Source organism: Paralichthys olivaceus, chromosome 4 (genome assembly GCF_024713975.1).
Source record: "Paralichthys olivaceus isolate ysfri-2021 chromosome 4, ASM2471397v2, whole genome shotgun sequence".
In the NCBI taxonomy this organism is placed as follows: domain Eukaryota; kingdom Metazoa; phylum Chordata; class Actinopteri; order Pleuronectiformes; family Paralichthyidae; genus Paralichthys; species Paralichthys olivaceus.
Genome location: NC_091096.1, coordinates 24,630,902 through 24,658,478, shown reverse-complemented (window position 1 = coordinate 24,658,478; position 27,577 = coordinate 24,630,902). Strand labels below are relative to the sequence as shown.

Below are 27,577 nucleotides of genomic sequence, written 5' to 3'. Positions count from 1 at the left end.
TTTACGTCAAGTCAAATGTATTTCTAAAGTGCTTTCAGTGAATCATCTTTGAGCATAGAAAGGTCATGAATACACATTTCTAAAAAGGGTATGAATGCAGTTCAATCTTAAAATCTTCCCCATGTTTTTATGTGACCATAACAATGGATTTGGATCTTTTAATGGTTCAGTGTGTACGATTTAGGTGAAAGGGAACTATTGGTAGAAATCAAATATAAAATAATCCCAGTGATGTTTTCACTAGTGTGTTTCATCTAAATTGTACAAATTGATGTTTTTCTTTAACCTATAATGGTCTCTTTAAATTGAAATACTGACAACTGAGTGTATGCCACAGGTTTTCTCTCATGTTTGGAAGGGAGGCTGAAGTGAGGGGTATTCAGCTGCAACATTTATGTCACTAAATTCTACACACTGAACCTTTAACACATTAACCACAAATTGGCTGTATTTTATACCACTGCCATCCCTTTTCTATGCACACATAAGTTAATAGATTTTAATACAAACTGGTATGTAGTCATTGGCTTTCATTCAATTAATTATATAATATGGAAATAACATGGAAAAGTCCTTGAAATAATTGATTCATTACAGTCAATTTGAAGTCAATAGGATTGTTTATTGAAAATTCCCTGTAATATACAACTCTGAATTATGATTATAATTTTACGGCGAGTTCCCTTTAAACTTGACTTGCACTGGATATTAGCCCCCTCTCCACGTGTTCTGTCTGTCCTCATTGGGGGCGGGGAATCTTTTTCCCCATCAAAGGTCATTACAGAGCTGCATCTCTTCAATGACCTCTTGGAATTGTAGAGTTAAGTCAGAAACCTATTTCATACATGACAAATTGCTGTGAAAATAAAATGTAGTATTTCACTTTAAAACATGCCAAACAACTGATCTGGTCGTGTAAGTAAAACTACACATATCAGTTACTGACCTAACTGACCTTACCAAGTGCAGCCAGAATAAACCAAGAAGTTTCACATTGCCACTAAATGATGAATTCACCCAGATTGAATGACCAGCTTCTCATTCAGATCTAAGGACTGCTCCTGGCATTCTGTGATATTGCTGAGGCCAGAGCTTGTGTATGTTCTCATACTAGTATGATATTTTCATATTAGAATACTTTAAAACTACTTGCCTCTTTTTACATCCCTCAAGGTGAAGTATCCACAAAGCCCTACTGTAATGGCCGTGGGAACTGGAGCACTGACACTTGCAGTTGCACATGTGAGCCAGGATGGAAGGGTCCAAACTGCACCGAACCTGAGTGCCCCAACGACTGTCAGGACCAGGGCCGCTGTGTAGATGGCAAATGTGAATGCTTTGAGGGCTTTGGTGGGGATGACTGTGCTATTGAGCTCTGCCTGCTGGACTGTGGTGACTATGGCCACTGCATCGGCGGCTCCTGCCTATGTGAGGAGGGCTTCCTCGGTTCGGACTGCTCCCAGACCAACTGCCTGAACAACTGTCTGGGCCGTGGACGCTGCGTAGAGGATGAGTGTGTTTGCGATGAACCATGGACGGGCTTCGACTGCTCCGAACTCATATGCCCAAATGACTGCTACGACCGCGGACGCTGCATTAACGGCACCTGCTTCTGTGATCTGGGCTACGCTGGGGAAGACTGCGGCAATCTCACTTGTCCTGGCAACTGTAACAATCGTGGCACATGTGTGAATGGCGAGTGTGTTTGCCAGACTGGCTACAGTGGAGAGGACTGCTCAAAGCTTACTTGTCCCGCAAATTGCAACGAGAGAGGCCATTGCTTCAATGGGAAATGCATCTGTGATCCAGGATTTGAGGGTGAAGATTGCTCCATTCTTTCATGCCCTGACAACTGTAGCAACAGGGGCAAGTGCATTAATGGAGAATGTGCATGTGACACGGGATACGAAGGTGAGGACTGTAGCGAGCTGTCCTGCCTCAACAATTGCCAAGACCGGGGTCATTGCATTGATGGACAGTGCATATGTAACAAGGGATACACTGGGGAAGACTGCAGTATCAAGACATGTCCAAAAGACTGCATGGGACGTGGAGAATGCATTGACGGCAAGTGTCTATGCTTCGCTGGCTTCACAGGTAAAGACTGCGGTGAGCTGACCTGTCCGAATGACTGCTTGGACCATGGTCACTGCGTGAACGGACAATGCGTTTGTCATAAAGGTTTTGCTGGTGAGGACTGCAGTGAGAAGACGTGTCCCAAGAACTGTCTTGACAGAGGTTACTGTGTGGATGGCAACTGTGTGTGTTACGAGGGTTTCACAGGACTGGACTGCTCCACACTGACCTGTGCGGGAGACTGTCAGAACCAGGGACGCTGTGAGAACGGAGTGTGCATCTGTGACGAGGGCTTCATTGGAGAGGACTGCTCTGAGGGTAAGACGAACCATTAATACTTACTGAACTCTTTTCCACAGATACATAGAAGTGTTTCAATGGAATTCATATAATCTATTACTCATGGATATAGGTGTCTAAAAAGTTAGATTTTCAATAAATGCTTTCAATCTGTAGTAATTATTCTAGGCCAAAGATGTACATCAAGCTAAAAATTACATGTTCAACATTTTATTATTCTGCAAAATTGATTTGTAAGAGAAAATGTAATTAATAAATTCATACAATTTAATTTTAGTCTTAGACCTAATCAATAAAAATTCAATATTCACTCTCATTTTAGGGTAGGTTTTGGTCTCTAGCTGCTATTTGCTCCACTAAGTTCATAAGCTAGTTGCTTACTTTCATCTACCTGCCATCTAGTACAGACAAGATGTGTACAGTATGTTTAGCTGAAAACAGTTACCTGCTGCTGACAGTGAACCAGTTAGTCAATAAGTGAATTCTTTAAATTACCCTTTTCACATTACACAGTTATTTCACCCAATGTTCATATACAAATACTCACAATTGAAGCATTTAAGTAAATCAACATGGAAGCCATAGACACACATAATGTGCACCAGGGTTTCATATCTTATTTTTCTTCTGCCAGAAAAAACAGACCTTTTGGCAGCTAACAAGGTCAAGTTATTTATTCCCATTGGCAAATATATAGTAAGAACATTTTTACTTGACAGTACACATAATATCACTATTTCTCAATATGATTGGAAAATGTTTGAATTTTATCACAATGTCAAATAGTTTGGATCTCTCATTACACCTTAATATGCAGTTAAGTGGCTTGGTTTCAATTGCTCAGCTACTTTCTGCAAAATCATATGGAAAATACTCAGATGGGGTATCGCAAACTGCTGATTAGGAAACTGCCCTTGGTGAGGGATGAGGGGAAAATCTACCTCAAGAACAGTCAGAAATGTTCAAATATTTAAGACTCTGGCACTACAGCTCATAGATCAAGCAATGCATGGAAATGTGTGTGAAAACACATTTGTCATGTGTTCAGTATGATATCTGTTGTATGTCATTAAACTTTGTATCTGTGAACATGGTTCAAGAGTAAAATGTATGTATGAATCCCTAGCTTGAATTAGCGAAAGTTGAGTTGAGTTGGACTCATCTTCCTATTAGGACATTTCTGACAATGCAGTACTTGGAAAAAACTTTGAATATTACTGACATTTTAAAATGTTCAATGCATATAACTTATACGGTATTTGCCCACAGTCTCACCACCCAAGGACCTAAAAGTGATCGAGGTCACCCCTGAGACAGTGGACCTGTCCTGGGAAAATGAGATGCGTGTTACAGAGTACCTGATCACCTACGTGCCCACAGCCCTAGGAGGCCTGGAGCTGGACATGCGTGTGCCCGGGGATCAGAAGGTGGCCACCATTCGGGAGCTTGAACCTGGCATTGAATACCTGATCAGTGTCTATGCTGTTCTTAGCAACAAGAGGAGTGTTCCTGTCAGTGCGAGGGTGGCCACACGTATGTGATTCCTCTCTGTGGCGATTAACAAAATTCAATTTATTAATATAGATGAAATGTGAATAAGCATTTGGCTTCATTCCTCTCAGATCTGCCTGAGCCTGAAGGACTCAAGTTCAAGTCAGTTCGGGAGTCATCAGTGGAGGTACAGTGGGACCCACTGGACATTCCCTTTGACGGATGGAACATCATCTTTAGGAACACAGTAAGTCCCGCCATTCATCCTTTTAATGGAGCTTCTGTATCCCTGGAGGTGGCTGAACTCTAAAGCCTACCACATACTCTGTCATTATGCACATTTTCCTACAGTAAAAACCATATATGGACCACTGCAGACTTGCGTCTTCAGATTCGGTAATTCCCTAATGTGCGTACATGAGGATCAGAGTGATTATCCTGTGGAAAATGGTTTTACCAAGCCAGAATGTGAACACAGCAGTGTTAGCATGTTCTGACAGCTCCAGTGACCCGATGCAACACATTTTGTTTAATGCTTTATTTTCCTTTTTGAGTGCTCATAGAAACCTCTCCAAACAGTGCTACTGGAATCTGCTCAAAGCCATGCTCTGTAAAAGCGAATACCCTGTCAACTCTTAAGTCCAAACGCCACCCAGAGCGCCATTATGTATGATTTGGATGTGCACCCCCCTACTCCTCACATTATGCCAGGACTAGTCTTTGAAGTGGTTGATGACTGGTGTGTTTTGGTGCTGGCAGAAAGAGGAGGATGGTGAGATCCTTAACTCCCTTGGCCGTCCAGAGACCACCTTTGAGCAGTCGGGCCTGGGCCCTGGCCAGGAGTACGAGGTCAAACTGGAGGTGGTGAAGAACAACAAGCGTGGACCGCCTGCCTCCAAGAACGTCGTCACAAGTAAGTGTACACATTCACGCTGCTAACTGGCTTATCAATCTTTTGTTTCAGACCTACTGGGATGGTTTTATTCCAGAAGGGTGAACATTTACTTAGTTTGCAGAGGGTTCTCTTACTTAACCCACCCAAGCATTTCTGAAAAATATTTCACTCTCCTTTTTTTGAAAGACTGAGTTCCTCTGATAATGTATCTGATAATATGTCCAGGAACTCATCAATCCACCACCATACAGTATCTTTTTTGTTACCACAATGTGTGGATTTTATAACCCAAGAGGAATGTAATAACTTATAATACATGAATAATTACAATCATAGAACATATCATTGTTTCATGAACCTCTGTCTTTATTTCATTCTGTGAGGAACCTCAAACAGAGACGAGCATCACATTTTTACAGAACAAAAACATTGCATTAGTATTTCTTACCTCCTCCATATAAGTGGATTTTCATCTAACTGTGTTGAAGTATATTGGACCATTACCTCATTCACTTCAATGCCCTCTGTATATGTTCAATTTACAAAACATTTAAAAATGAATAAAAGGTTTTACACTTAGAGAGTTTTCAAATGGGATGTGTTGATATAACAAAGCACATGATGAAGTAGAACGAAACTCAGTCGAGTTCATATCTCCACCCTTGGCCCAACAGTCCCTGTACAAAACCACATATAATTACCAGTCCTCTAAATATAACACAATGTCCACAATATCCATGAACTTTTCTCTGGGAAATTGGTGAAAATGTCAAAAATGTCTTGGATCCACCCCTTTGTCCTGTTCCACACCAACAGTGAATGGATTGTTTCTTGACTAGTGTTCTATCCTTCCACTCAGTTTCATGTAAATCGGTTCAGTGTAACCACCAAAGCAACAAAAACCAACAGGGTGAAAACATAACCATAGGTAATAATGACATACAGTATATGAGGCTTCTCAAGCTTCTTCTGTACAGATGAAACTCTTCATCATCAGGTGGAAAATTGAAGACTTGACTTTGTTCCTTTTTTTCTTGGCGTCTTGGTTAGAGCTCAGTTATGAAACCTCACCACACCACAGAGTCTTTTGTTGTCAGCTGGTCTTAATTCAGCATAGCACTGGTAGTTTCTACTTTATTTGTGCACAGGTTATGACAGGCATGTAGTTTTCAACAAGTAGCAAAACAGCTAAGAGTATCGGAGCAGCCAACAGACACAAGTGGCACTCTCTCATTGTCAATATAACTATTAAGACTAAATAGTCTATTTGTATCATTAACCCCTGTCATGCACTGAACACTTGGTGGGACAGTGGGACAAGTGTGAATGCAGCTCTGTGAACAAATGGTCCAGTATATCCATGAATGTTGGTCCATCACATCCTTGATAAATTCTAACACAAGGGTCTGTGTGTCCTCAGACACAATGCAGGATAAATCTCTCCAAATCTATCAGTTGTGCGTTCTGGAACAGCTTAATTTAAATTTCAGGAAAATTATGTTTTGACCTTGATTTTCACTTTGATTTTCCATAAAAAAAAAAAACAGGTTTGCAAGATAATAAACCTGAACTTTCAGACACCCAGAGCTGCAGATTGACAATGGATTCTCCAGAAATAGAGGTTATTGTGTTATAAAGTGTCACTTGCAGCTGTCAACCACAAATGCAAAAACAGGTTGTCACCTTCATACCTTGCGCAGGTTCATTGAATTCTCCATCTGGCTTATCTGTCTTGCAGCTCCCAGCAGAGTACTGTAAACAGCCTGACATGTCAAACCTGAGAGATTAGCTCATTAGATTTCACTCGCATTGTTGTGATTTAGTCAGGGTTGTGAAAAGAGATATGGATTTTCAGCCCAATTGGCAAGTTATGAGATATCTCCACAGCTCCATCAGGCAATAAAGCCCGATGGATTGTAACAGTCCGAGAAACTGGGGGCCTGGGATCGATATGAAGAGAGAGAATGGGGTTGAGCGCGTGACTTCACCTGCCACATCAACCACCAAGCTATTTTTCTGTCTCTTGACTGGGGCGGGGGGAGCAAAGCTCCAGCGCTGCTGAAGCTGTTAATTGTGTATTTTCTTTAAAACGGCTCTGTGGCTGGCTGAAACTTAAACCTTTACTCTAACTGTGCTGGCTTTTACCCCTGGGACTCTTCTGTTTCCAACAAGCACAGCTATGTTCACCATATATTCAACACTACGTTGAATAAATGGCAGATCTTTCCAGCAGTGGGTCAGGCCACTTCTTTGCTTATTTGTAGTATGAGAATGGTCTGCACTGTGCCAGAATAAACAGAGGGATGTGTGGAAATATCACCAGAGGCCTGTCATATGAACCATTTTTCTTAAAAAAATGAATACCTAAGTGTTACCACACATTATGGTGGTGTTATTTTCATTTTCCTTAGTGACTTCTAGAGTTAAAGACCACAGATAATGTCTATTCTGTTGTTTTAATGTGTGGTGGTTGAATCTTACTTATGAGTGGCACTTACTATTCTACATTCGAAGGAAAATGCCCCATACACTTTAAATCTTTTATGTTACCCCTTATAAAGGGTTAAATAATGTAGATGATGACTTTTTTTTCTATAGGAAAAGTACCTTTAAATGTCCTTGCAATTGTACTGCAGTAAATAGCTACTACTATGAAAAGTTAAAACTCTCATTTATCAAAATCCTTTTCATATTTTCTCAGTATGTGGATACAGAAGAGGGTCAGTGAGACAGAGAGTCCTTGTTAGAGAATTACTAAAACAATTTATATTTATCACCATATTTCATTGGATTTTAGGTTTTTAATTTTTACAGTAAATCATAGATAATACAGAGCAATAAACTAAAAACACATTTGATCAATGCTAAATAATTACATATCCTGTCCCCTGAATCCTATTTTATTTCTCATAACAAAAAGCCAAATAATTCGGTCGATTAATTTTATAACAGTGCAATCTATCTAACCTGTTTGTTTTTAATCATAGATGAGGTCAAATAGCCTACATTTAGATAATACAAGACAATAGGATAATACAATCACTGTACATACATGGAACACACAAGTATGTGGAGGAGTAAGGAAATGATGTTCAATGAGTTATGTGTAATGAGTCATTGTTTATAGTTTAATAGAATTGGGTGAATTGGGTACTAACGGAGAGCAAGGGAGTAACAATAGTGACTTAAGAACATGACAGATTATAATTACCTTGTTGCTATTTAAAGAGCTAAAAACCAGGAAAGTCTTACCTTATTTTTTTACAATGTTTTTTTAAAATTCAAATAATGCTGTTTTAAAAGTCTTTGATAATAGTGCAGAGGTACGTTTGTTTTCTTCAGTGTACCTATACGCACATGTAGCGTGTATTTATATTGTATTGGCTCTAACACATACAAATGATGTTTGTTCATGAGTGAAACTGCAACATTACAAAATAACATCCAAGGTATTTGGGCTGTTATATAGTTTGTGTCTATACTTCATGTTTTACTCTTTAATTATACAGTAAGAATAAAGTATGCATCCTATAATATCAGGTATCAACCGTTCTTTGTATATGGCTTTTATTAGACAGAATGAACAAGGTTGTTCATATAGGGAACCATTTTCTTATGTACTTGTAAGACAAGAAACGTCAAACAGGATGAATATTTTTTATACCTGCCATAAATGCATGTATTCACTCATGCACACGAATATGTTCACCCTCGTGTCAGGTGGGTTATGAGGTTCAGAGTTCTCAGTTACTCTCTTATTGTCCCCCACTACACCAGCCTGCGGCGTGTACTGTGGGATTTGCATGCTGAGGGGCTAATTGTGTGAAGCAGGTCCCTCCGCTCCGCTCCCCCTTACTCCTCCCCCCTACGGCCCAGCCCACAATGTGTGGGAGGCACCAGTCAAGCAGTGGGGCTCATGAGGGCCAACGGCCTCCCAGGAGAATGGTATTGTGACATCTCCTTGGAAGACAAATCTTCGTTAAGCTCAAACATAGATTCTTCGTTTTATCAGCCCTGCACAGAGGCTTGACTTTCCTAAAGTTGCTTGTGTGTGACAAATCAATTTCAGCGCCGGTGAAAAGGCGCCCTTCATGGGCACAGGGATTTGATCTATAAATAGTTCCAATAACCTCATAAATGTAAAAGGCCTGTCACATTTCTCAGTACCTGCATTGCTGAAATGGTTACATTCACCCATCCACATAACACACTGGTGTTTGCCTCCACCCCACACCCAACCGTACTCCCTCCACCTGTGCTTCCCACCTTCAAGATCTATGATCGGGATTCATATCCATCGATTAGCAGAACAAAGGAAGGTGATAAGTTAACTGAAACACAAACTGAGACAAAACACAAAGTTGGTTTCTGACATATCTAATCAGCAGAGATTTTCACTTCGTGAGCAAAAAAACCCATCACAATTTGGAATTGCGTTAACAAATAAATATTGTCTGCCTGGACAAGAAAGAAAGAAAAACATCTGATTTAATTATTTCAGTTACATTTAAAAAAATATGTGCATCATGAAAAATCATCATGCATGATAGAGGGTCATATTTTCGACCACATGAGTTGGCGGTAGTGAGAGTTTTAAATTCTACGAAAAGATCCTCCTTGACAAGGCTCATGACAGTATGAACTGTTTTAATACATGTACATGACATATCATTTGTGAACTAATGCACAGGCTACCAAATGAGAATAACTTTAAGAGACTTGACAGCCAAAAAATATATTTTAAAACCTCTTTCATTAAATTCCTTTGAGCACACCTATATGCAAAATGAAAGGGGTTTGAATTGACTGTAATTTTTGCCCCTTTAGGGATTGATGCCCCCAGACAGGTGGACGTACGTGATGTGACAGACACCACAGCGCTGGTGACCTGGTTCCAGCCTGTAGCCCATGTTGATGGCATCAGCATCTCCTACGGGCCCAGTTCGAACCCTGCTGACCGCAGCATAGTGAAACTGTCCTCCACTGACACACAGTACCACCTGGGTGGCCTCACCCCCGACACCCAGTATGAGGTGTCTCTGACAGCTGGGATGGGAGAAAGGACCAGTATTCCTGTTTATGAATCTTTCCTAACAGGTAAGAATACTATGTGTTGGCTGTGCTTTGTTTTCAAAAGAATAAATGATGAAAATAACAGAACTTTTTCCCGAAATGATGTCATTAAAAGCCTTGATAACTCCCCCAACTGTAAATCTTGTCTTCAAATAGGAAGTTCTTAAGGTTCAGACCTAGATTAAAAATACAGTTAAATTAAAGTCCATTTATGTGTGTAGACCTGGACGCCCCCAGAGACCTGCAGACGGTGGAGCTGACAGACGAAAGTATCACCCTTGAGTGGAAGAACAGTCAAGCTCACGTGGAGAACTATCGCATCAAGTACGGACCTCTGTCTGGAGGCGATCACGGAGAGATGCTCTTTCCTCCAGGACCCAAAGAAAGCACCCAGGCCAAGATCACAGGTAGAGATAGACACACACACGCACAACACTTATAGTACAGAATGCAAAACTCCATCCAGGTTGGCATGCTGGCTATCTGAGTGCAGGGCAAAGACATATATTTATATATATATATATATATATATATATATATATATATATATACAGATATATACAAGTGTACAGATATTTTGTTCAAAATATGAAATTATTTCTAATACTTTTCCTTAGTAAGGGTTTATAATATAATATAATAAAATATAGTTAATAATACCTTTATAAATTGGCGCCAACTGGTTTACTGATACTTTATAGATATTCAACAAGTTTCATCCTTTTCCAGATAAAAGTTTGTTTGCCAGGGGGTTATGATCCTCTCTATAGCCAGATCCTCACCACCTCGTATGTGACCCACCAATCTCTCCAGATGTTGATGAATGGATTTCAGTCCAGATGTTCTTCCAAAAAGTACATGGTCTTAAAGTCAGTTTTCTGGGAGTTATCCTGGATAATGGGAAACAGCAGCTGGAGGAAGTTCTCACAATCTGACCGCCAAAAATATGTCATTGTTAATATCTGCAATTATTATAAAGGAGTGTTAATAAACCACAGATCTAAAATCAAGGATGCCCTATTAGAAAGTGGAATCAAGGATTTTTTTACAAGCTGGGAATCCAGAAGAAACACTGAAGTGTGATGGCAATTAGACCATTAGAAGACTTAAACCATGCAAGAGGAATAATGTTTAAAATCACACTGATACCGACACGTCACAGCATATCTGCTGCTAACTCACTGACTTTCTGAGACTGTTCATTACTTCGAACTGTTTCTGGATTTCTCTAATTAATTACCTCCACCTATACGTGGATTAATTAGGTTGTATATGCTGCAAAATACTGTATGAAGTCAAATTGTCCATTCGTACCACATCATTAATGCTACATTCCCTGTCAATTGAAAGATTTGTGTCTTTACCCTGTTAATCACTTGACTTTGATTCACCGGCTCATAACTGTCTCATAAATAAAGGAGCACCTCCGCTCCCATTAGGAAAAACAATCAGGCCAACTTTCCAAAAGGTTTCAGAAGTCCTTAACAGTGAGATGTTAACATGGACAACTCGAGCCCTGGTCTGTTTCATTCATCAAAGTATGAGATTTATTTTTACGAGCACTTGGAGGTGGAGCACGAGGGACTGTGTCTCTGAGACTGATGTAGTTATAGGGAGGACATGACAGCAAAGAGAACATTCAAGAGTTTAAAGTTCCTCCCACAACCGTTAATAAAGGCATTTATGACTGCGTATTAGAGCCATTGTAGGTTAAAAATAAAAAAGATTATTGAGTAAAAGACAATTTATGGAAGCAAAACCCCCAAACCTCCAATACTCTGAGGTTAAAGTCTCAGATTTATGAGTTTGAGCATCAGCAAGTACAACATACTGACAGATTTAAGGGTATCACTGGTTACGTCTGCACACAATTCAAATGAGATTTATACTTTTCTCTGAGTAACCTCTAATTTCAGGTTTGCCTGTTGGTCTGCTCGACTCTCTTGTCCACCACACAATACACTTCTCCATAACCAGCTTCACTCAGCCTCCTGCCTCGTCAGTCTGCCAGCTCTGTCTCGACTGACCCGTCCTCCAGCCCGGCACACAGCTCAGCCTAGTTTGGCGCCGTCCTGCAAACCACCACTCGGTCTTTCCCCTCAGCCTTCCCCTGCTTGAACATCAACATCATTATCTCCCCAATAAATCTTCACTTCATCACTTGTAGCTGTGTTCTATATATAGTATAGTATTTCCATACGTGAACCACAGCAGATAGTTCCATGATAAAAAAAAAAATTCTGCCAAATATTAATCTTTATTAACATGGCGTTTTGGTGCCATATTGAACAAAAAGGTTCTGAGGATAAAAAAGTAAATTAAAAAAAAAAAAAAAAAAAAAAAAAATATATATATATATATATATATATATAAATGAAATATAGCATGTTAGCCATAAGTAGTAGTTTTTTCATCAGATGCTCCCAAAATATGTTATTATTTATCAAAGCATTTCATTTGGAGCAAAATAATTCTGGTGTTTTTCCAATTTCAAAGAATCAGGGACTTTGCAGTTAACTGAGAGCTTAATTAATTTATGGCCCTGTGCTCACTCACTCACTTACTCACTTACTTACTCTCCATGTGACCATGCAATTAGATCTTGGCCAGTATTGATCGCTGCTTTAGTTCAAAACAAATATGTCCTGCTCAGCAGAACCAATGGACTGTTGGACCGTGTACTGTACAAACTCAGTGTTTTTATTCCTTTTGTTTGCTTTGAGCCCACAATTAGCTCATTACCACTTTGTTTCCAAACGACACAGCTGAAAAGCTTCAGAGGAAATAAAAAAAGAAACAGTGTGAGGTGTTGATTCATCTAATGCTTTGGGCTTGTGTTGGAGTTGCTCCGTGTTAAAGGGTCACTGTTTTATTCAGCCTGCTCATCTCCAGAGTGGCTCGTCTTTGTTGGGTGTTGGGAAGTGTTTGCCCGTCTACAAAGATGCCACTTTATTAGAAAACTACCCGGGAGGGGGGGGGGGGGGAGTGGTGGCATTCAGGTTACCAATGGAGTAACACTGTGGATTGTTTCACTGAGAGATCCTGCTCAAACAAGACAGTTGGACACCTTTTCATCTGTCTGCACCCCGGACAATATGAACTCATGCTTTGAGGCGGATGTGTTTGTTTCTGCACCGTGTGCGGCTGCATGGCAGGATTAGACACCATGAGAAACAACGAAAAACGCTTCCAAGAACAGGCTAACAGTGTCTTTGTTCAACCCAATTCTTTGTTCTTGGGAGGCCCCTCTCATGGAAATAAAGCACTGTGTCCATTCAGCCGACGTCCCCCTCCACTCCACATACACACCTCAGCACTTCTTTCATGCAGTTATTATCTGTAATTGCCTTCACGCTCATGATTTTATTGATAATGAGTTTCCTGGGCATTAGGTGTAATTTCATGCTGTAAGACTCTGTGTGTGATGACCTCTGTGGGAGTTAATAAAGGAATTAGAGGCGATTGGGCCGATAGAGGGCTTAATTGTGGAGACCAAAGGGCCACCACAGTCTGGGCTATCATAGCAATTGGTGTTTCTGCTCTGCGACAAGGGCCCTATAGATCCATCAATGCAAATACAGCGCTGATGTTCCCCGGCGAGCACAGGCTCACCATGAAATGTAATTAGGCGGCGATCTATTATGTAATCAAGCCGCATGAGAGTCTTTTTGTGTTTTGCCACAGGCACCGGAGCCATTAGATGAAACAGCTGGCCACTTGACTACAGAGCCTCCCCATCGTTCATTTAGTGACACCTCAGTGGACTTGCACAAACAAAACATGACGCTGCTTTTTATTTCCGTGTCACAGTGTTTTTATTTTGTGCCATTATGCAGGCCTGAGACCTGGCACGGAGTACGGGATGGGTGTCACAGCGGTGAAGGATGAGCGGGAGAGTCTGCCCACGACCACCAACGCAGTGACTGGTGAGATGCTTTCACATACTCAGTACTCATATGTGTGTGTGCATGTATATATCCACCTATACACTCTATGTATACACTTACACATGCATGTAAATGTAAATTTAATGATTATTTAGACGGATGATAAAGCATTCTGTCGCACAATTGCAGCATCTTTTAACAAGCTTCATCCAAACTGTGCAACTCAGCATTGCAGTGAGTGTATTATCCTGGCAGCACTGACAGCTACAGCTGAGCCCTGATTTATTTTCACAATTTTGGCTTTTTTTATTTTTTCAAAAAAGTGCACAGGAGAATGGCTTCAGGTTTTATTGTAGAACTGCTCCGGCATCCTCTGCAAAGCCTTATTATTGTTTAGTCATATTTAAATGACCAAAGGTGGATTTCTATTTGACTGCTCAGAAAGAAAGCCACACATTTGAAATAAATTAGTTCATATGGAGCTCACTGGTATTTTTCCGGTAGACACACTTTGACATATTAGGTGTTGATGCCGTCACATTTTAAACAGGACATGATTAGTGGTAGAGACTCAGGAGGTAGAGCAGGTCTTCCATGTGCCAGAAGGTTGGTGGTTTGATCACTGGTTCCTTCAGTCTGCGTGCCCTTGGGCAAGACACTGAATACTTTTTGATTCGGACAGCTGTTCAGTCAGAGGTCAAAATTATAGTGTGTATGAATGAGTGAATGTGGCTGGGGCTATAAAGCACTTTATGGTGGTTAACACTACACAAACCTTATATAAATGCAGTCCATTAACCATATTTCATAATGATGTGTCAGAGTAATACATTCCATTTGGTGTGTGAGAATTCCTTTCACATCTGGTCCAAGCACCCCACTGTTAAATGCATAGTCCAGGCACAGACACAGCTAGCTTTTACCTGGTGCAGCAAAAATGTTCAACTTTGACCGAGCCGATGTGAAAGTTCCTCCAAGAGAAACACAGATGCACAGTGTTTGGACACAGAGAAGTTCCAGGATGTTTTGACATTGTTTCTAGTCAATCACCACACATCAGGCTACAAACAGTAGCATCACTCTACATGTGTATTTATAACCCACATCAGAAAAGTGATTTCAGAAACGTAAAGTGACCTGTACCCACATGCATGTCTTTAACATCGTGCTTTGATGCATGACCTCACCGCGGATCTCGTCATTCTGAGTAAGAGTTTTCAAAAGCAGCAGCTGTGTCGAAATGAATGATCTATTAATGGAAAGAGTCCTCTTGTCTTCTTCACACTATTCTAGTCTGGATTCAATCTAAAATTCTTCAGCACACAGTCTTTCATTTTCTAAATATTTTCAATAATTAAACATTGAGTTTTCGATTTTCTTTAAAATCAAACTCTTTTTCCAGTTACTTTATGTTTAGTTATTCAGTATGAAATAGGTTGACTCCCTTTCTTTTAATGTGTAGCCTCTGTCTTTTGCTGCCCCAACTAATTTACCAGCAGTTCATCTCTTGTTTTAGAGAAAAGGTGAAAACAGCTTTATACAATGTTGAAATTCATGTACATAGGTCCAATGGCTTTAAGAAGGTTTGTCTTGGGGATGTTGCTGTGTCATATTGAATCTTAAACTCTCCTCTCCCCCCCTCATCAGCCCTGGATGCTCCCAAGGACCTGACTGTGACAGAGGTGACGGAGACCACGATTATGCTGGAGTGGAAGCGCCCGCTGGCCAAACTAGACTCCTACAGACTGGTCCACGTCTCGGCTGACGGCCACAGGGCTGAGGAGGTGGTCCCAGGCAGCTCTGAGTCTCACACCCTGAGGGGCCTGACACCTGGCATGCTCTACACCGTCAGCATCATCGCTGAGCGCGGCCGCAGGACCAGTGCTCCGGCAACCATCTCTGCGCCCACAGGTCAGCACTGAAAACACCCACACACCGTCCACTGTTAAAAGCAATTTTACTGATTGAGTGCTAGTGCCTTGCTTGACATTTATAGAGTGAGAAAACATACACACAGTAAAACATCTCAGATAAGAATTCTATTAGAAGCTATTTTGCACAATCTCAACACCTCCCTCATTTTAGAAGATTGAGTCATCTAAACTACAAAACCTGTTATATTTTCTCATTTACCTGAAGTGGTAGTCATGGCGATAGCTTAAACACTGTCCTGGTTACTTTTACCCTAAGTCATGTTTTCTATGAGAACTGAGAGTGTTTTTATCTAGAGCACTTTGTAGAAAGAGAGGCTGCAGTTTGAATGTTTTAGAGCTGCACTAATATCTTCACATGAGTCAGATTACTACACACAACCAGAGAGGTGGTAAAACTCTGCCTTTGACTGTATTAGGAGCTAAGCTGAGAGTTGTCATGTGGGATATTCAGTATCTGTGAAAAGTGTCAGAGGTGGAGGATCCCTGAATGCAGCTCACTGTTTCCATGAGCCATGAGAATATGAGAAGTCCTCAATAACCACAGGTTGTTTTTTTGTTTTTTTATCCTTCAGTGCCGCAGCCAAACTGAAGCAATGAATTGGAGTCATTGTTAGCCGCTGAATGTTGGTCACTCTGTCTCTACCTAACACCCCCCTCCCCACCCCACCACCCTTCAAGGCTCATTTGTAGCATGTGGGATTATTTTTTCTAAAACCTAAAACAAGAAACGACAAATGAGGAGATTGTGGCATATTTTCTTTGCTGCGGTCGGTGAGCCTCCAAGCCAAACATTTCACGAGTAAATCTTCCGGTTATGTAACGAGTGCCCATTAAACGCACAGCTCCAGGCAAGAATCGATACGGCGCGAGGAAAAAGTTGGTGGGCTTGGGAATAACTGTCTTTTGTTGCATTTTTGTGGATCTGCCAAGAAGAATACAGACTTCTGCCGTGTATGCATGTGTGTGTGTGTGTGTGTGTGTGTGTGTGTGTGTGTGTGTGTGTAAGTGTGGGTGGGTGAGTGAGTGCGTGCATGCACGTGCCTATTCTTTTTGTCCACTTGTCGGTGCACTCATGTGTGGCACGTATGATTGAGAGAATGATAGATATTGAGTGAATCTTTGGGTGTGTCTGTGTGTGTGTGTGTGTGTGTGTGTGTGTGTGTAGGGGGGTGGTGCAGTTGGAGGCTGGGGGTTTGTATGGACATGTGTGCACCCTCCAAAATGTTCATTCATGTGATAATTGTTGGCGTAAGCCCTGCTCCCCTCTGGTTTTGTGCGATTTGACCACGATGAACTGTGGGTCTGTCAGATAAAAGGCCACATGCTGGGACTCCTGTTAAAACATTGTCTTGGAAAATCAGCAGCCCTCTAATCCACAGCCTGGCCGATCTGCAGCCGTTATCATCTCCAGACATGAAGCGCAAACACAGCTCACACTGGTTTTTACAGGAGGGATTGAAGGAAAGAGGAGGGGCGGACGAGGTGAGATGAGGTTTGGAGCAGAAGCTGGGGGTTCTTCTTGTGCCTGAAAATCCTTGAAGCGATTACGAGAATTTGGTTCTGAGTGTTTCAGAAGAGCTAAAATGTGACCTGCACAAAACACCACTGACGTCTTAAAATGTGATGATCACAGGAGACACAAATGTTAAATTGAGCTTTTATTACCATCATTGTGAGGACTGGTTGTGATGATCTCACTACATATGATGAGAGTGCATGTGCAAAGAAAAACAATGAACAGAAAGCATGAAGGAAGAAAGATCACCGTCCTGCATGCACTGACGTGATCTGTGCTGCACATGTAGCTATCAAATGGCGGATATCACCATGACAAAGTGATATGAGATCATTTGATTGAATCATGAACACACATCTTCAGCTGCATGTGACAACATCAACTGAAGCCGAGCTTAAAGAGCTGGTTTCATTGAGTGGTATCTCGCCATGTGGACAGGTTCAAAGAGATCCGTGTCTGAGATCTCTGTGTTTGCAATACATCAATACAATGAAGATGAGTGAATCCTATTTGTGTTGAGGGGCTTACAATGCTGAAAAAAGACTTATAGAAAAATTTTGTTCAAAGTGAGGTCCTCTTTTTTTTAAATTATTGTAAGCGCCACAAATTAAGTATTATTACATCCATTGAAGAGAGGCACATTTTTAAAGCTTGTCCACTAAAACCAAAAATAACATGGCTAGATACCACTGGGTAAGAGAGACAGATGCCTTTTTACAGATTCAGTTTGTAGGATTTAGCAGCATCCAGCAGCGAGGTTGCTGAATGTAACCAACTGAATCTCCCTCCACCTTCCAGCCATACAGCAGAACCTATGTCTTCCCTAGAAGCATTATGTGGTTTGGTTATTCTGCTACTGTAGAAACACGGCTCTTCAACATGGCAGGGCTCATTCTAACCAGAACACAATTATTCTTAGATTCAGGTGATTAAGCACCATGGATATGATATTTCATGTCTGCCTTAATCCTTCACACTGGTCCTTCAACTGACTCTTAAAAGTTGAGAAATGGCCTAACATTAAGTCAGAACATATTTTCTCACTTGAGTTAACATTAATCTAATTTTAAATTACTTTTATAAAGATACTAAACCAAGTATAGCTATCTTTTCCCAAGTCCTATTGCCTGGGAGAAAACAATCGTCTTTATTTTTTATTTGGCTTTAAATCATTTTATGTAGCATTTAGAAACAGTTTAGAGACATTTAATAAATAATTTATAATGCACCATACAGTAATGTAGAGGTACACAGCTAAAGGACATGTTTATTAATGTACAGTATTTATGAATAGTTATATATATAATTATTCATAAATATTGTACATATACATATATAATTTTGTTTGTAGAGCATTTTGTTAGTAGAGCAGCCTCCACTTACATTACTATAAATGTATCTGCTTGCAACTAAATGTGTGTTAGAAACTATTAATTCAATCTTTAAAATTATCTTCAAAATGCTCACTCAAAGGTTTTGACCAGTTTATATATATTAAAATGGTCAGAGCAACTTTATTGCAACTTCAGGGGAGAAGTTTGCAGCTATGATCAAAGTGCTGACTCAAATGTTGCCCACACTAAAGGTTCTAGAAACTAATCAGACACATGGTGCAGTAAATCCATCGTCCTTGTCCATGTGAGCTCTCAATGATCAGCTGATTCCAGCAAACCCACCCCCGCCCCTCCAGCGCACTAGCCCCAACCCATCACATTCCTATTGTCTACATCCATTTGCTCTCCACTCTTCCACACGGCGAAAAGAGGATAATGGGAGCCTTGATGTTTACCTGGGCCATCTATCTCTGTCTTTTTCTAATCTACTCTGTCTATGCTCGCACACACAATGGACTCCAATTATAGGCAGCAGCACGTGGCCGTGCATGGCCTTCCCATGGGTTTGAAGTGGACGGCGTACTTTTGCCATTCTGGCCGGGCTACGCTGCACCTTCAAACATTAATGGCTAGTACACAGCCATTAATGCACACAAACTGCATCAGCATGTCTGCTTGCCGATCTTTCAGTCTTTCCACTTATATGGTAATTTAGAGGAGATGGCCATAGGCAGCCATTGAAAATGATGATTGTTCTCGCTGGCCTTTTGTAGTGTAAATAAAGCAATATTTACACTCAGTACAAAGTATAGGTCTTTTTTTTTCTTTTTTACCTCTGGACAGCAACCTTCAATGATTGAAATACAAAGGAGAGATCATCTTTTTGCTGTTGACATTTTCATGGAGGATTCATCCACTGCAAGTCTCTTTTGTTTCATATGTTTCACAATTACTATCAACTATCAAGAAATGAATACACCACAGGAATTTCATCAATCTGTGTATGTTTGTGTGTTGTAAGGTTAGACCAATATGCAAAAACAATTCTGGATTTTTATTTTCAAAATTGAAATCTGCAGTCTCCTCCAAAACATCCAGTATCATCTTTTTGATCTGTTTTGGTCTAACCTTTTTTGTCCCGACTGTATTTGTGTCCTGTCCCAGTCCTGTAACGTCATGTTGATGTGTTTGTCATCACCCAGAGGAGGAGAAGCCTGTGGTGACCAATGTCACTGTCAGCGATGTGTCATGGGACAGCTTCCTCCTGTCCTGGTCTGCTGAGGATGGGAAGATTGAGGCCTTTCTGATCGAGGTTACTGATGCAGAAACGGGTGCTAAGTGGCAAAACCACACGGTGCCTGCTGATGCTCGCAGCCTCGCCATCTCTGGCCTCTCCCCTGCCACCTGGTACAGGGCCAATCTGTACGGGGTGTACAGGGGGACAATCTTAGATCCTGTTTTTGCAGACACCATCACAGGTATCAACGCCGTCATCGCTGGGGTCTCCCTCTTTCCTTTGCTTCCTTCTTCTTCTGCTCAGACAATAACTTAACCAGTGTTCTTTTTTCCATGTGGACTTTATTATTTTGTTACTTGCAGTTGCAAAATGGTGTTGGTCTTCTTATAGAGCCCTGGTGTGGCTGTTCATCGCCAATTGGTGTTGTAGAGTCAGTTGTTCATATTTGCTTTCACACCATCAGATGCTAATTAGCACTGTTGACTTGCCCTTGCACTTTGAAAGAATAACAGTGTTAAGGAGTGGTGGAAGTGAAATAACTGAAGGTGAAGTACTAAACTGAGTCTGGCATTTATTGGCATGCAATCAGAAAACCCATAATATGATGAATCTGTGATTTACCTGTGGGGATGGAGGCTTCATTTGTTCTTCCCCGTGGACATACACTGATCAACCACATTAAAACCGGTAACTGGTTAATTGTATTTTTGACTTAGACAAGCTACCAAACCATGGAAAATGATTGAAACTATAAAATAAGCTTTAAATCGCATCACTGATGGTTTGAATATATATGCAAAACAGGCCAAAAATACATTCAGTGTGTTTTAAAGCAGCCCCCATTCTCTCAGCACAAACTGTTTACTCTCAGCGTTGGGAGCACCTTTCAAAATGGTCTATATAAGCGTTGCCACTACAGTGGAAGTTAATCTTCACAGAGTAAACAAAATATCCTTGCCATTCAGACAGTGTGCACAATCCAAATCCCCAAACAAAACCCCCTCATCAGCCATCCATCATGCATGTATCCCTTTGGGAAATAGGCTAATACTCCGAAGCAGCACGCACACAAAACCCAGTCTATTTGAGCCCTGCCACAAATCTGAGTCTGATCCACCTTTAAGCTGTCAGTCTGCCTCTTCACTCCGGCCTGGCACCAGCAGCACCTGGTCTGTTATGGGAACAGGCAAAAAGACATAAAAAAGGTCAGAGTGCTGTTTAACCGGGGCACAACAGGTGCTCTTGTTTACCTTCCTACTACTCCAATCATAGTCATTATCAGTGATTAACATGCTGTGAATTACAATGTGCCTAATAACAGGGCTGTGAGCAGGAAAACCAAAATCTGATAATGATGCCTTGTACTTGCCTCTAAGCACCTTCACAAACAAAGCGTAACTACAACAAAATACCTTCTGAGGTTCCTTATAAAACCTTTTTACCCAAACCAAAAGGTCAAAAATATCCAGTTTCATGGTGGTTGACAATATTTTTTCATGTCAGAATCTATGCGGACATTATCATTCAGCATTTCATTGATGAGGATCAGTCAAGTGGAAGCAAGATGGGAGGACTGACAGAGGAGAAAAAAAACCCTTAGGCGCTTTTGTCGCTTTGTGTGAGGGCTCTCTTCTGTATGCATGCCCAGTTCCCCCAAGCCTGGACCGCTCTTCATTCTCATGCTGCCATTGCCCCTGGGCTCTGGTGCTGGGGTGCCAGGGGCTTCTGGGGCCACGCAGAATATGGCATGCACTCAACATGGCCCATTGTCTGCATGCTAATGGATATGATTCAGCTTAACAATTTTCATTAGCATCACTTAATCCATAAACATTCTAACTTGTGAATACAAGTGTTGACTAATTTGATTGTGTTATGCATGGTAGTCATCCTCGTTCTGCTGGAGGACGATGTTGCAGGGAAAATAAAGTTCTCTGCTGAAAACAGGTTCATTTGAGAGTGGAGGGATATGGGGAACAAGGGAAGAAGTGGTGCTGGTGGGAGGGTGAAATCAGAAGCAGACGAGCACATGTTAGCTGATGGATGTGGCCCTCCCTCTCTTCCACTGACCAGCTAAAGCTGCCCGGCGGCTAATGAAGAGTGACAGCTCCCTGGGATTTGTCTGCTCTGCTTCTCATTTCCACTGCTTCTTCTCACATCAAATGCCTCATGCATTTCCCCTCACAATGAAAAAAGGGGTTTCAGGCTAGTTCAAGGACCCCTGAGACCCTCACATTTCGTGTAGCGTTTTAATGAGCAGTGACGCTGGGCTTTATTGAGGCTTTCCTGAGCCCCCTTATATCTACTTCTATCGAGGCTGCTTTAAAAGCTCTGTCCGATCCATGCATCCATCTGTGCCGCTACCGGAAGTTTCTCAGAGTAATTAGCAGAAACAGACTCATCCTCTGGAGAAACAGAGCTTTTTCTGCAGTCGCTGTAGGCTCCTGCTGCCTCTCAGCCTCTCTTCCTATCACTGCCATTATTAGCTGCGTCTAATGACTGCTTAATACTAGCTTTTACAGCACCACATGCACACGCTGCCATAGTTGTCTGTACTGAACTGTTGTTGGGTACTTCTCGGAAAGCAGGTGTTGTTTGACAAAACCTCTTCACAAAATTGCTCAAGAATGTGATCAGGCTTTTTTCAAAGAATCTCAAGCTGTACCCTAAAATATTAGAGTAGTTAATGGTGCTAACATCTGTTGAACTGTTTGACTAAAATAACTTCAATAATATCTTTATCAGCCCTGCTAGACAAAACAATATAGACCAGCATAATGGATGGCTCAGAAAGCTATTGTGATTGATTTGTGCTACCTGACCTACTTGAGTGACGACAATGAAGACACGTACAGTAGCCTCAGACTTTTTAAAAGACTTTAAAAACACTGCTAGCAACATTTAGGTTTGAAAACCCTGGGGTTTGTGGTTTTAGAACTGGGTGATACTTTTAGAAATGATGATGCAGACTAGAGTGCAGCTCAGGCCACAATTTTCTGTCTAAACTCATCCAAGCCCAAGAGTAAGTTGATCAAGCTTGAGCCATACCTGATGGGCATTACATTTTGTATCCAAATCCGACCCAAGCCCACCTGATTCCTGTTTACACCAGCATGTGCTGTCATGTGATATGGGTTTTCAGGTTTAAAAAAAAAAACATATTAGTTTGTACGCAACCTTAACTCTTAATTCTCCCAAATGTTTCTCACGTCACTCCTCGGATTTCAATTCAGCACAGATCGCCAGTTTTGCGAACAATAGCCAAGCACACTGCTTGACACACATAGAAACACTCCCTCTGAGAACAAGGCACAGTCTGTGGCCCATATACCATGGCTTATTAAATCAAAAGGTTTATTAACATTAATATTACATTCTCATCAAGTTTCAAAAGAAAATGCGGCAGCTCCTTAAAGTTCCTAAAAATATATTGTGGTCACATCCATGACCTTGACTGAATGAGCTGTCCAATATTTAATCACATTATTAACATTACTAACCATGGTGGCTTTATAATCCATTTCTCTTGGTCTGTAATAGACTCTTACTTTGCTCACAACTTACCCTCTGTTGCCTCATGTTCATTTCTTCCTTCTTTATTTTCCACAAAATCAGGCTGTTTATTTGTTGACTGATGCTGAACCACGTAACCAATGCTGGCATTTGCACGTAGACTGCTACTCTCTCTTTGACTGCCATGTTCCTCAAATGTCAAAGCGTTCTTAAGTTCCACAGAGGAGGAAAACTGACTTTCCCCCTATCACTCAGAGGACGAACCGGAGGTGCAGGCTCTCCTAGTGTCCGACGTCACCCCTGACAGCTTTAGGCTGGCCTGGATGGCTGAAGAGGACGCCTTCGACACCTTTGTCATAATGGTCAGCCAGGCTGAGGGCCCAGCCCAACCGAGAGAACTGGTGCTGGGCGGCGAAGAGCAAAGCGCTGCAATGACAGAGCTCACTGAGGACACAGAGTACAAAATTGAAATCTTTGGGCTTGTTCTGGGAAGACGCTCCAAGTCTGTATTCGAGTGGGTGAGAACAGGTATACAGTGAAAGCGTGGACCTGAGAATTTAGAGCTGTGAACTGAAATCTGGACCGGTGTTGTCGGCATAACCAGTGGTGTCGGTGTCTTTTATGGTAACAGCATGAAAAGTTATTGTGTTCCAACATTTGTCTAAAAAGGTTTCGTGTCAATGGCAACACAGACTTTTTGATGATGATCAGAGCTGGAAACGTCGTGTGTCTTGTGTCAACAGCTACATGTCTCGATCTGTCTGTTAGTTCTCCTGAGTGGGCCTCAGCAACATGACAGTTTAAGAACTGCTGATCTCAAGACTGCTGCTGGATCAAAATCTGAATTATTGTAGTTTAATCTGCTTATGATGCAACCTATTACTGACTACTACCCCAGGGTGGTCTAAATCCTGTAATGAATATCCATGAATTGAATTTGAAAATTAGCGGCTTCAAAAATAAAAAGCCTAAAGAAAATTTGTAGCGGTCAACCCCCACTCAGGACATTTACTTAGCTCTTTACTCTGCTCCTTTGGTTGTGTTGTCTTCGTTCAGTTGTCCTCCCAGATGTCATTGACTGCCTGGTCCCATGTGTCAGTGTCTCTCCTTTGTAAAGGAGGTGGGGGGGCAGTTGTCTATGTCACATAGGACGGGTGTCGCTGGCTGTGTCCCCTGTCCTCCCTGGGGGTAAGGCTTTACTCTTGGGTAGCACAGCGCATGTTTCACTTTTGTGTTTCCATGAAATGGGGGCAAGTTAATCCCCTCAGGTCTGTCACGCAAGATACTGTGGTTTGCTGTTAGCTGGAAAGGGTTTCTCCATGAGACCAGGCCTCCCCAGGCCCCCTTTGTCTGTCTACCTCACTCTCTTTTACACACTCGCTCTTTTGCTCTGTCCTAAAACGAGTGCCTTTCAGTGGTGGATCTGCCCTGGCTACAGTAACAGAATACGTGCGTGTGACCGTGTCTATGTCTTTTCTTGTCTGCTGCCGTTTTCCCATGAACAAATGATATTATAATATAAACATATATGCTGTGCATTCATTTAGATTAGTGCCACATATACTGTATGTTCTATTTTCCCTCTCCTGCCCATGATAAGAGGGTTATACACACATTGACTAAACCATCTGTTTTTGGTCTGTTTTTGCCCCCACCTGCTGTTTCTGTCTTGCTTGTGCCAGATCTGGGCTCACCCAAGGGCATCCGCTTCTCTGATGTCACCGACACATCCGCCACTGTTCACTGGGCAGTTCCAAGAGCTCGGGTGGACAGCTACAGGGTCACGTATGTGCCTGCTCATGGAGGTCAGTGTCCCCACATGTGGACAACAGTCAACTGACTAACATTGAAGATCTGGTGGCGTATTGCAGCTGTAACAAAGCTTAAAAAAAAACGAACAATGTCAAACAAATAGCATTAAGCATTCATTTTTGTAGTTGGTACATAAACGTAACAACAACATAAGATTTGGCTCAAACCTAGATCATTGCTGTTCCATCAATTTTATCGACCACGACCTGTAGGGCAACTTTTCTCTTTAATGAAAGACTGATTCTGCCCCCTAGTGACTCAATATGGCTATGGCTAATGTGTGAGGAACAGAGGTAAATGTAAACAGTCATCAGAAAACAATGTGATGATGATGATGATGAAGAAGATGATTATTCGTATTAATCCTCATCATTACATTCATTAACTTTTCCCAATTTAATCAGAGTTATTATTATGTGATGCCGTTGATGGATTACTCCAAGGATTGTGATTTCACCCCTTCAGACTCAGCGTCCATTCTAATGAAAATGCAGTGTTAAGATTTTAAGTTTAGATCAGTCACTAACTAGTGGAAAGAGTTTCCTCCATAGTTTTCCTTTATAATTTGTGAATATGGTATGACACTTAAATATGAATTTATAGCCACGCAGATGACACTTCTTTAAGCACTTAAAATACGCTGAAGTCATCATAACCACAGATAATGTGATATAAAAAGGAGACTACACCAAAGTCCATAAGGATGTTGAAGAAGTCTTGTGTTGTCTCTGTCCATTGTTATGAGCATGCAAGGACATAAAGGGAAGTTACTACTTTACACAATAATGTAGCCTCCACTCTACATTCACTTTGGTGTGTGTGTTGTTTTGACTCCCAGGTAATGCTAAGACACTGACAGTGGGTAACTCAGAGTCTCACACCGTGCTGCCCAACCTGACACCCGGGGTCACCTATGAGGTCACTGTCGTCGCTGTCAAGGGTCAGAGGGAGAGTGAGCCTGGGTCAGACAGTGTCACCACAGGTACAGTAACACCCATGGAAAACCTGCACTATAACACACACACACTATTGCACTTCTATTTTAGTGATGACACTCATTGTCCCCTCATCCTAACATTAACCATCAAAACTAAAGTCCTCACTGTGATCCATACCCTGACCCAAAAGACAAACCTCAAACAGCACATTGAAAGTGGGTCAAAGTGAGGACAGGCCAAAACTTTTCCTACATCTACATGTACACACACACACACACACACACACACCTTATAAATGTAATTGTGTCTATTTTCACCTTGAAACCAGTTGGTTAAAATTAATTAACATGTTTTTTTAAGTGTTTTCTTCAAACGAGTGTGTATTTATTTATGTTCAAACAGCAGCATGACCAGAGGTGCAGAGGTTCCCTTCTTAATATACATATGTCCAATGGGACAGACATTTGAGTATGTTCAACTGCCGACTGTGTGTGTGTGTTTGTGTGTTGCAGCTCTGGACAAGCCCCGAGGTCTGACTGCGGTCAACATCACAGACACTGAAGTTCTGCTGCTCTGGCAGCCTGCCATCGCCACTGTAGACGGTTATGTCATCACCTACAGTGCAGACTCAGGTATGTAGCATCGAAACATGTAGATATTATGAACACGCATATCAACGGGTTATATCCTACTTCAGTACAGCAGTGGGCTCGATTGTTTGATTGATGCCGTTGTCACTGCAGTCAGATTCTGATCACATTTAAATGATCATTACTACTTTTAAATGAAGATCTAATGTAGATTGAGTTTTGTGATATCTAGTGTTGAAGTTGCATGTTGCAGCTGAACACCCCTCACCTCACCCTCTCCTTCCAAACATGAAAAAGAACCTGTGGTAGCTTCAGTTGTCATAAAAACTCAAAAGGTGTTTAGTTTGTCCAGTCTGGACTAATGTAAAAAACATGGTGACCTCTGTAGAGAGGGTCCCCTCCATGTGAATATAAAGTATTTAAATTTAAAAGACCTTTTCTGGCGTAAAGAAAACTACAATTCATACAATTTAGATGAAATGAACTAGTGAAAACATCATGAGGATTATTCTACATTAAATTTCTGCCAATAGATCCCTTTCACCTAAATCTTACACACTGGACCTTTAAAGCAAAGATTAAAAAAATGTAGTTCTCCAGAAGCTACATCCATGCATTCATCTCATCTTATCCTGCCTGTGTGTGTGTGTGTGTGTGTGTGTTTCGTTTCAGTGGCTCCGGTGATGGAGCGCGTGTCAGGAAACGTGGTGGAGTTTGAGATGATCTCTCTGACGCCGGCGACGCACTACACTGTGAAGGTGTATGCGGTGAGGGACTTGTCCAAGAGCGCAGCTACTACAACTGAGTTTACCACCGGTGAGCGGTCCCATCTAAAACTTGATTTTGTGTCTTTTCTTTCAGGTTCAGCTAAATGTCAACATTGTCAGATTCTGAGACCAACAGGGGGAATGAACCATTTATAAAAGATTCCTGAACTGTAAATAAACAGATTTTGATTTAGGATTTTATTAAGAACCCCTT

General features: G+C 41.4%; 1 protein-coding gene across 4 annotated transcripts in view; it reads left to right on the top strand.

Moving 5' to 3' along the window:
• Positions 1-27,577, top strand: part of tncb (tenascin Cb) — an 86,138-nt gene that overhangs the window by 51,709 nt on the left and 6,852 nt on the right. For 2 of the 4 annotated variants that reach the window (XM_069524321.1, XM_069524320.1), the window contains exons 3-16: positions 1,174-2,394; positions 3,646-3,909; positions 3,999-4,114; positions 4,627-4,780; positions 9,590-9,859; positions 10,057-10,242; positions 13,672-13,761; positions 15,370-15,633; positions 19,709-19,984; positions 23,512-23,784; positions 24,939-25,061; positions 25,907-26,050; positions 26,519-26,638; positions 27,269-27,412. In XM_069524321.1, the coding sequence (XP_069380422.1) occupies positions 1,174-2,394; positions 3,646-3,909; positions 3,999-4,114; positions 4,627-4,780; positions 9,590-9,859; positions 10,057-10,242; positions 13,672-13,761; positions 15,370-15,633; positions 19,709-19,984; positions 23,512-23,784; positions 24,939-25,061; positions 25,907-26,050; positions 26,519-26,638; positions 27,269-27,412 (3,645 nt within the window). The remainder of the gene's footprint in view (positions 1-1,173; positions 2,395-3,645; positions 3,910-3,998; positions 4,115-4,626; positions 4,781-9,589; positions 9,860-10,056; positions 10,243-13,671; positions 13,762-15,369; positions 15,634-19,708; positions 19,985-23,511; positions 23,785-24,938; positions 25,062-25,906; positions 26,051-26,518; positions 26,639-27,268; positions 27,413-27,577) is intronic. The other 2 variants (XM_069524322.1, XM_069524323.1) reach the window with 2 other exon arrangements.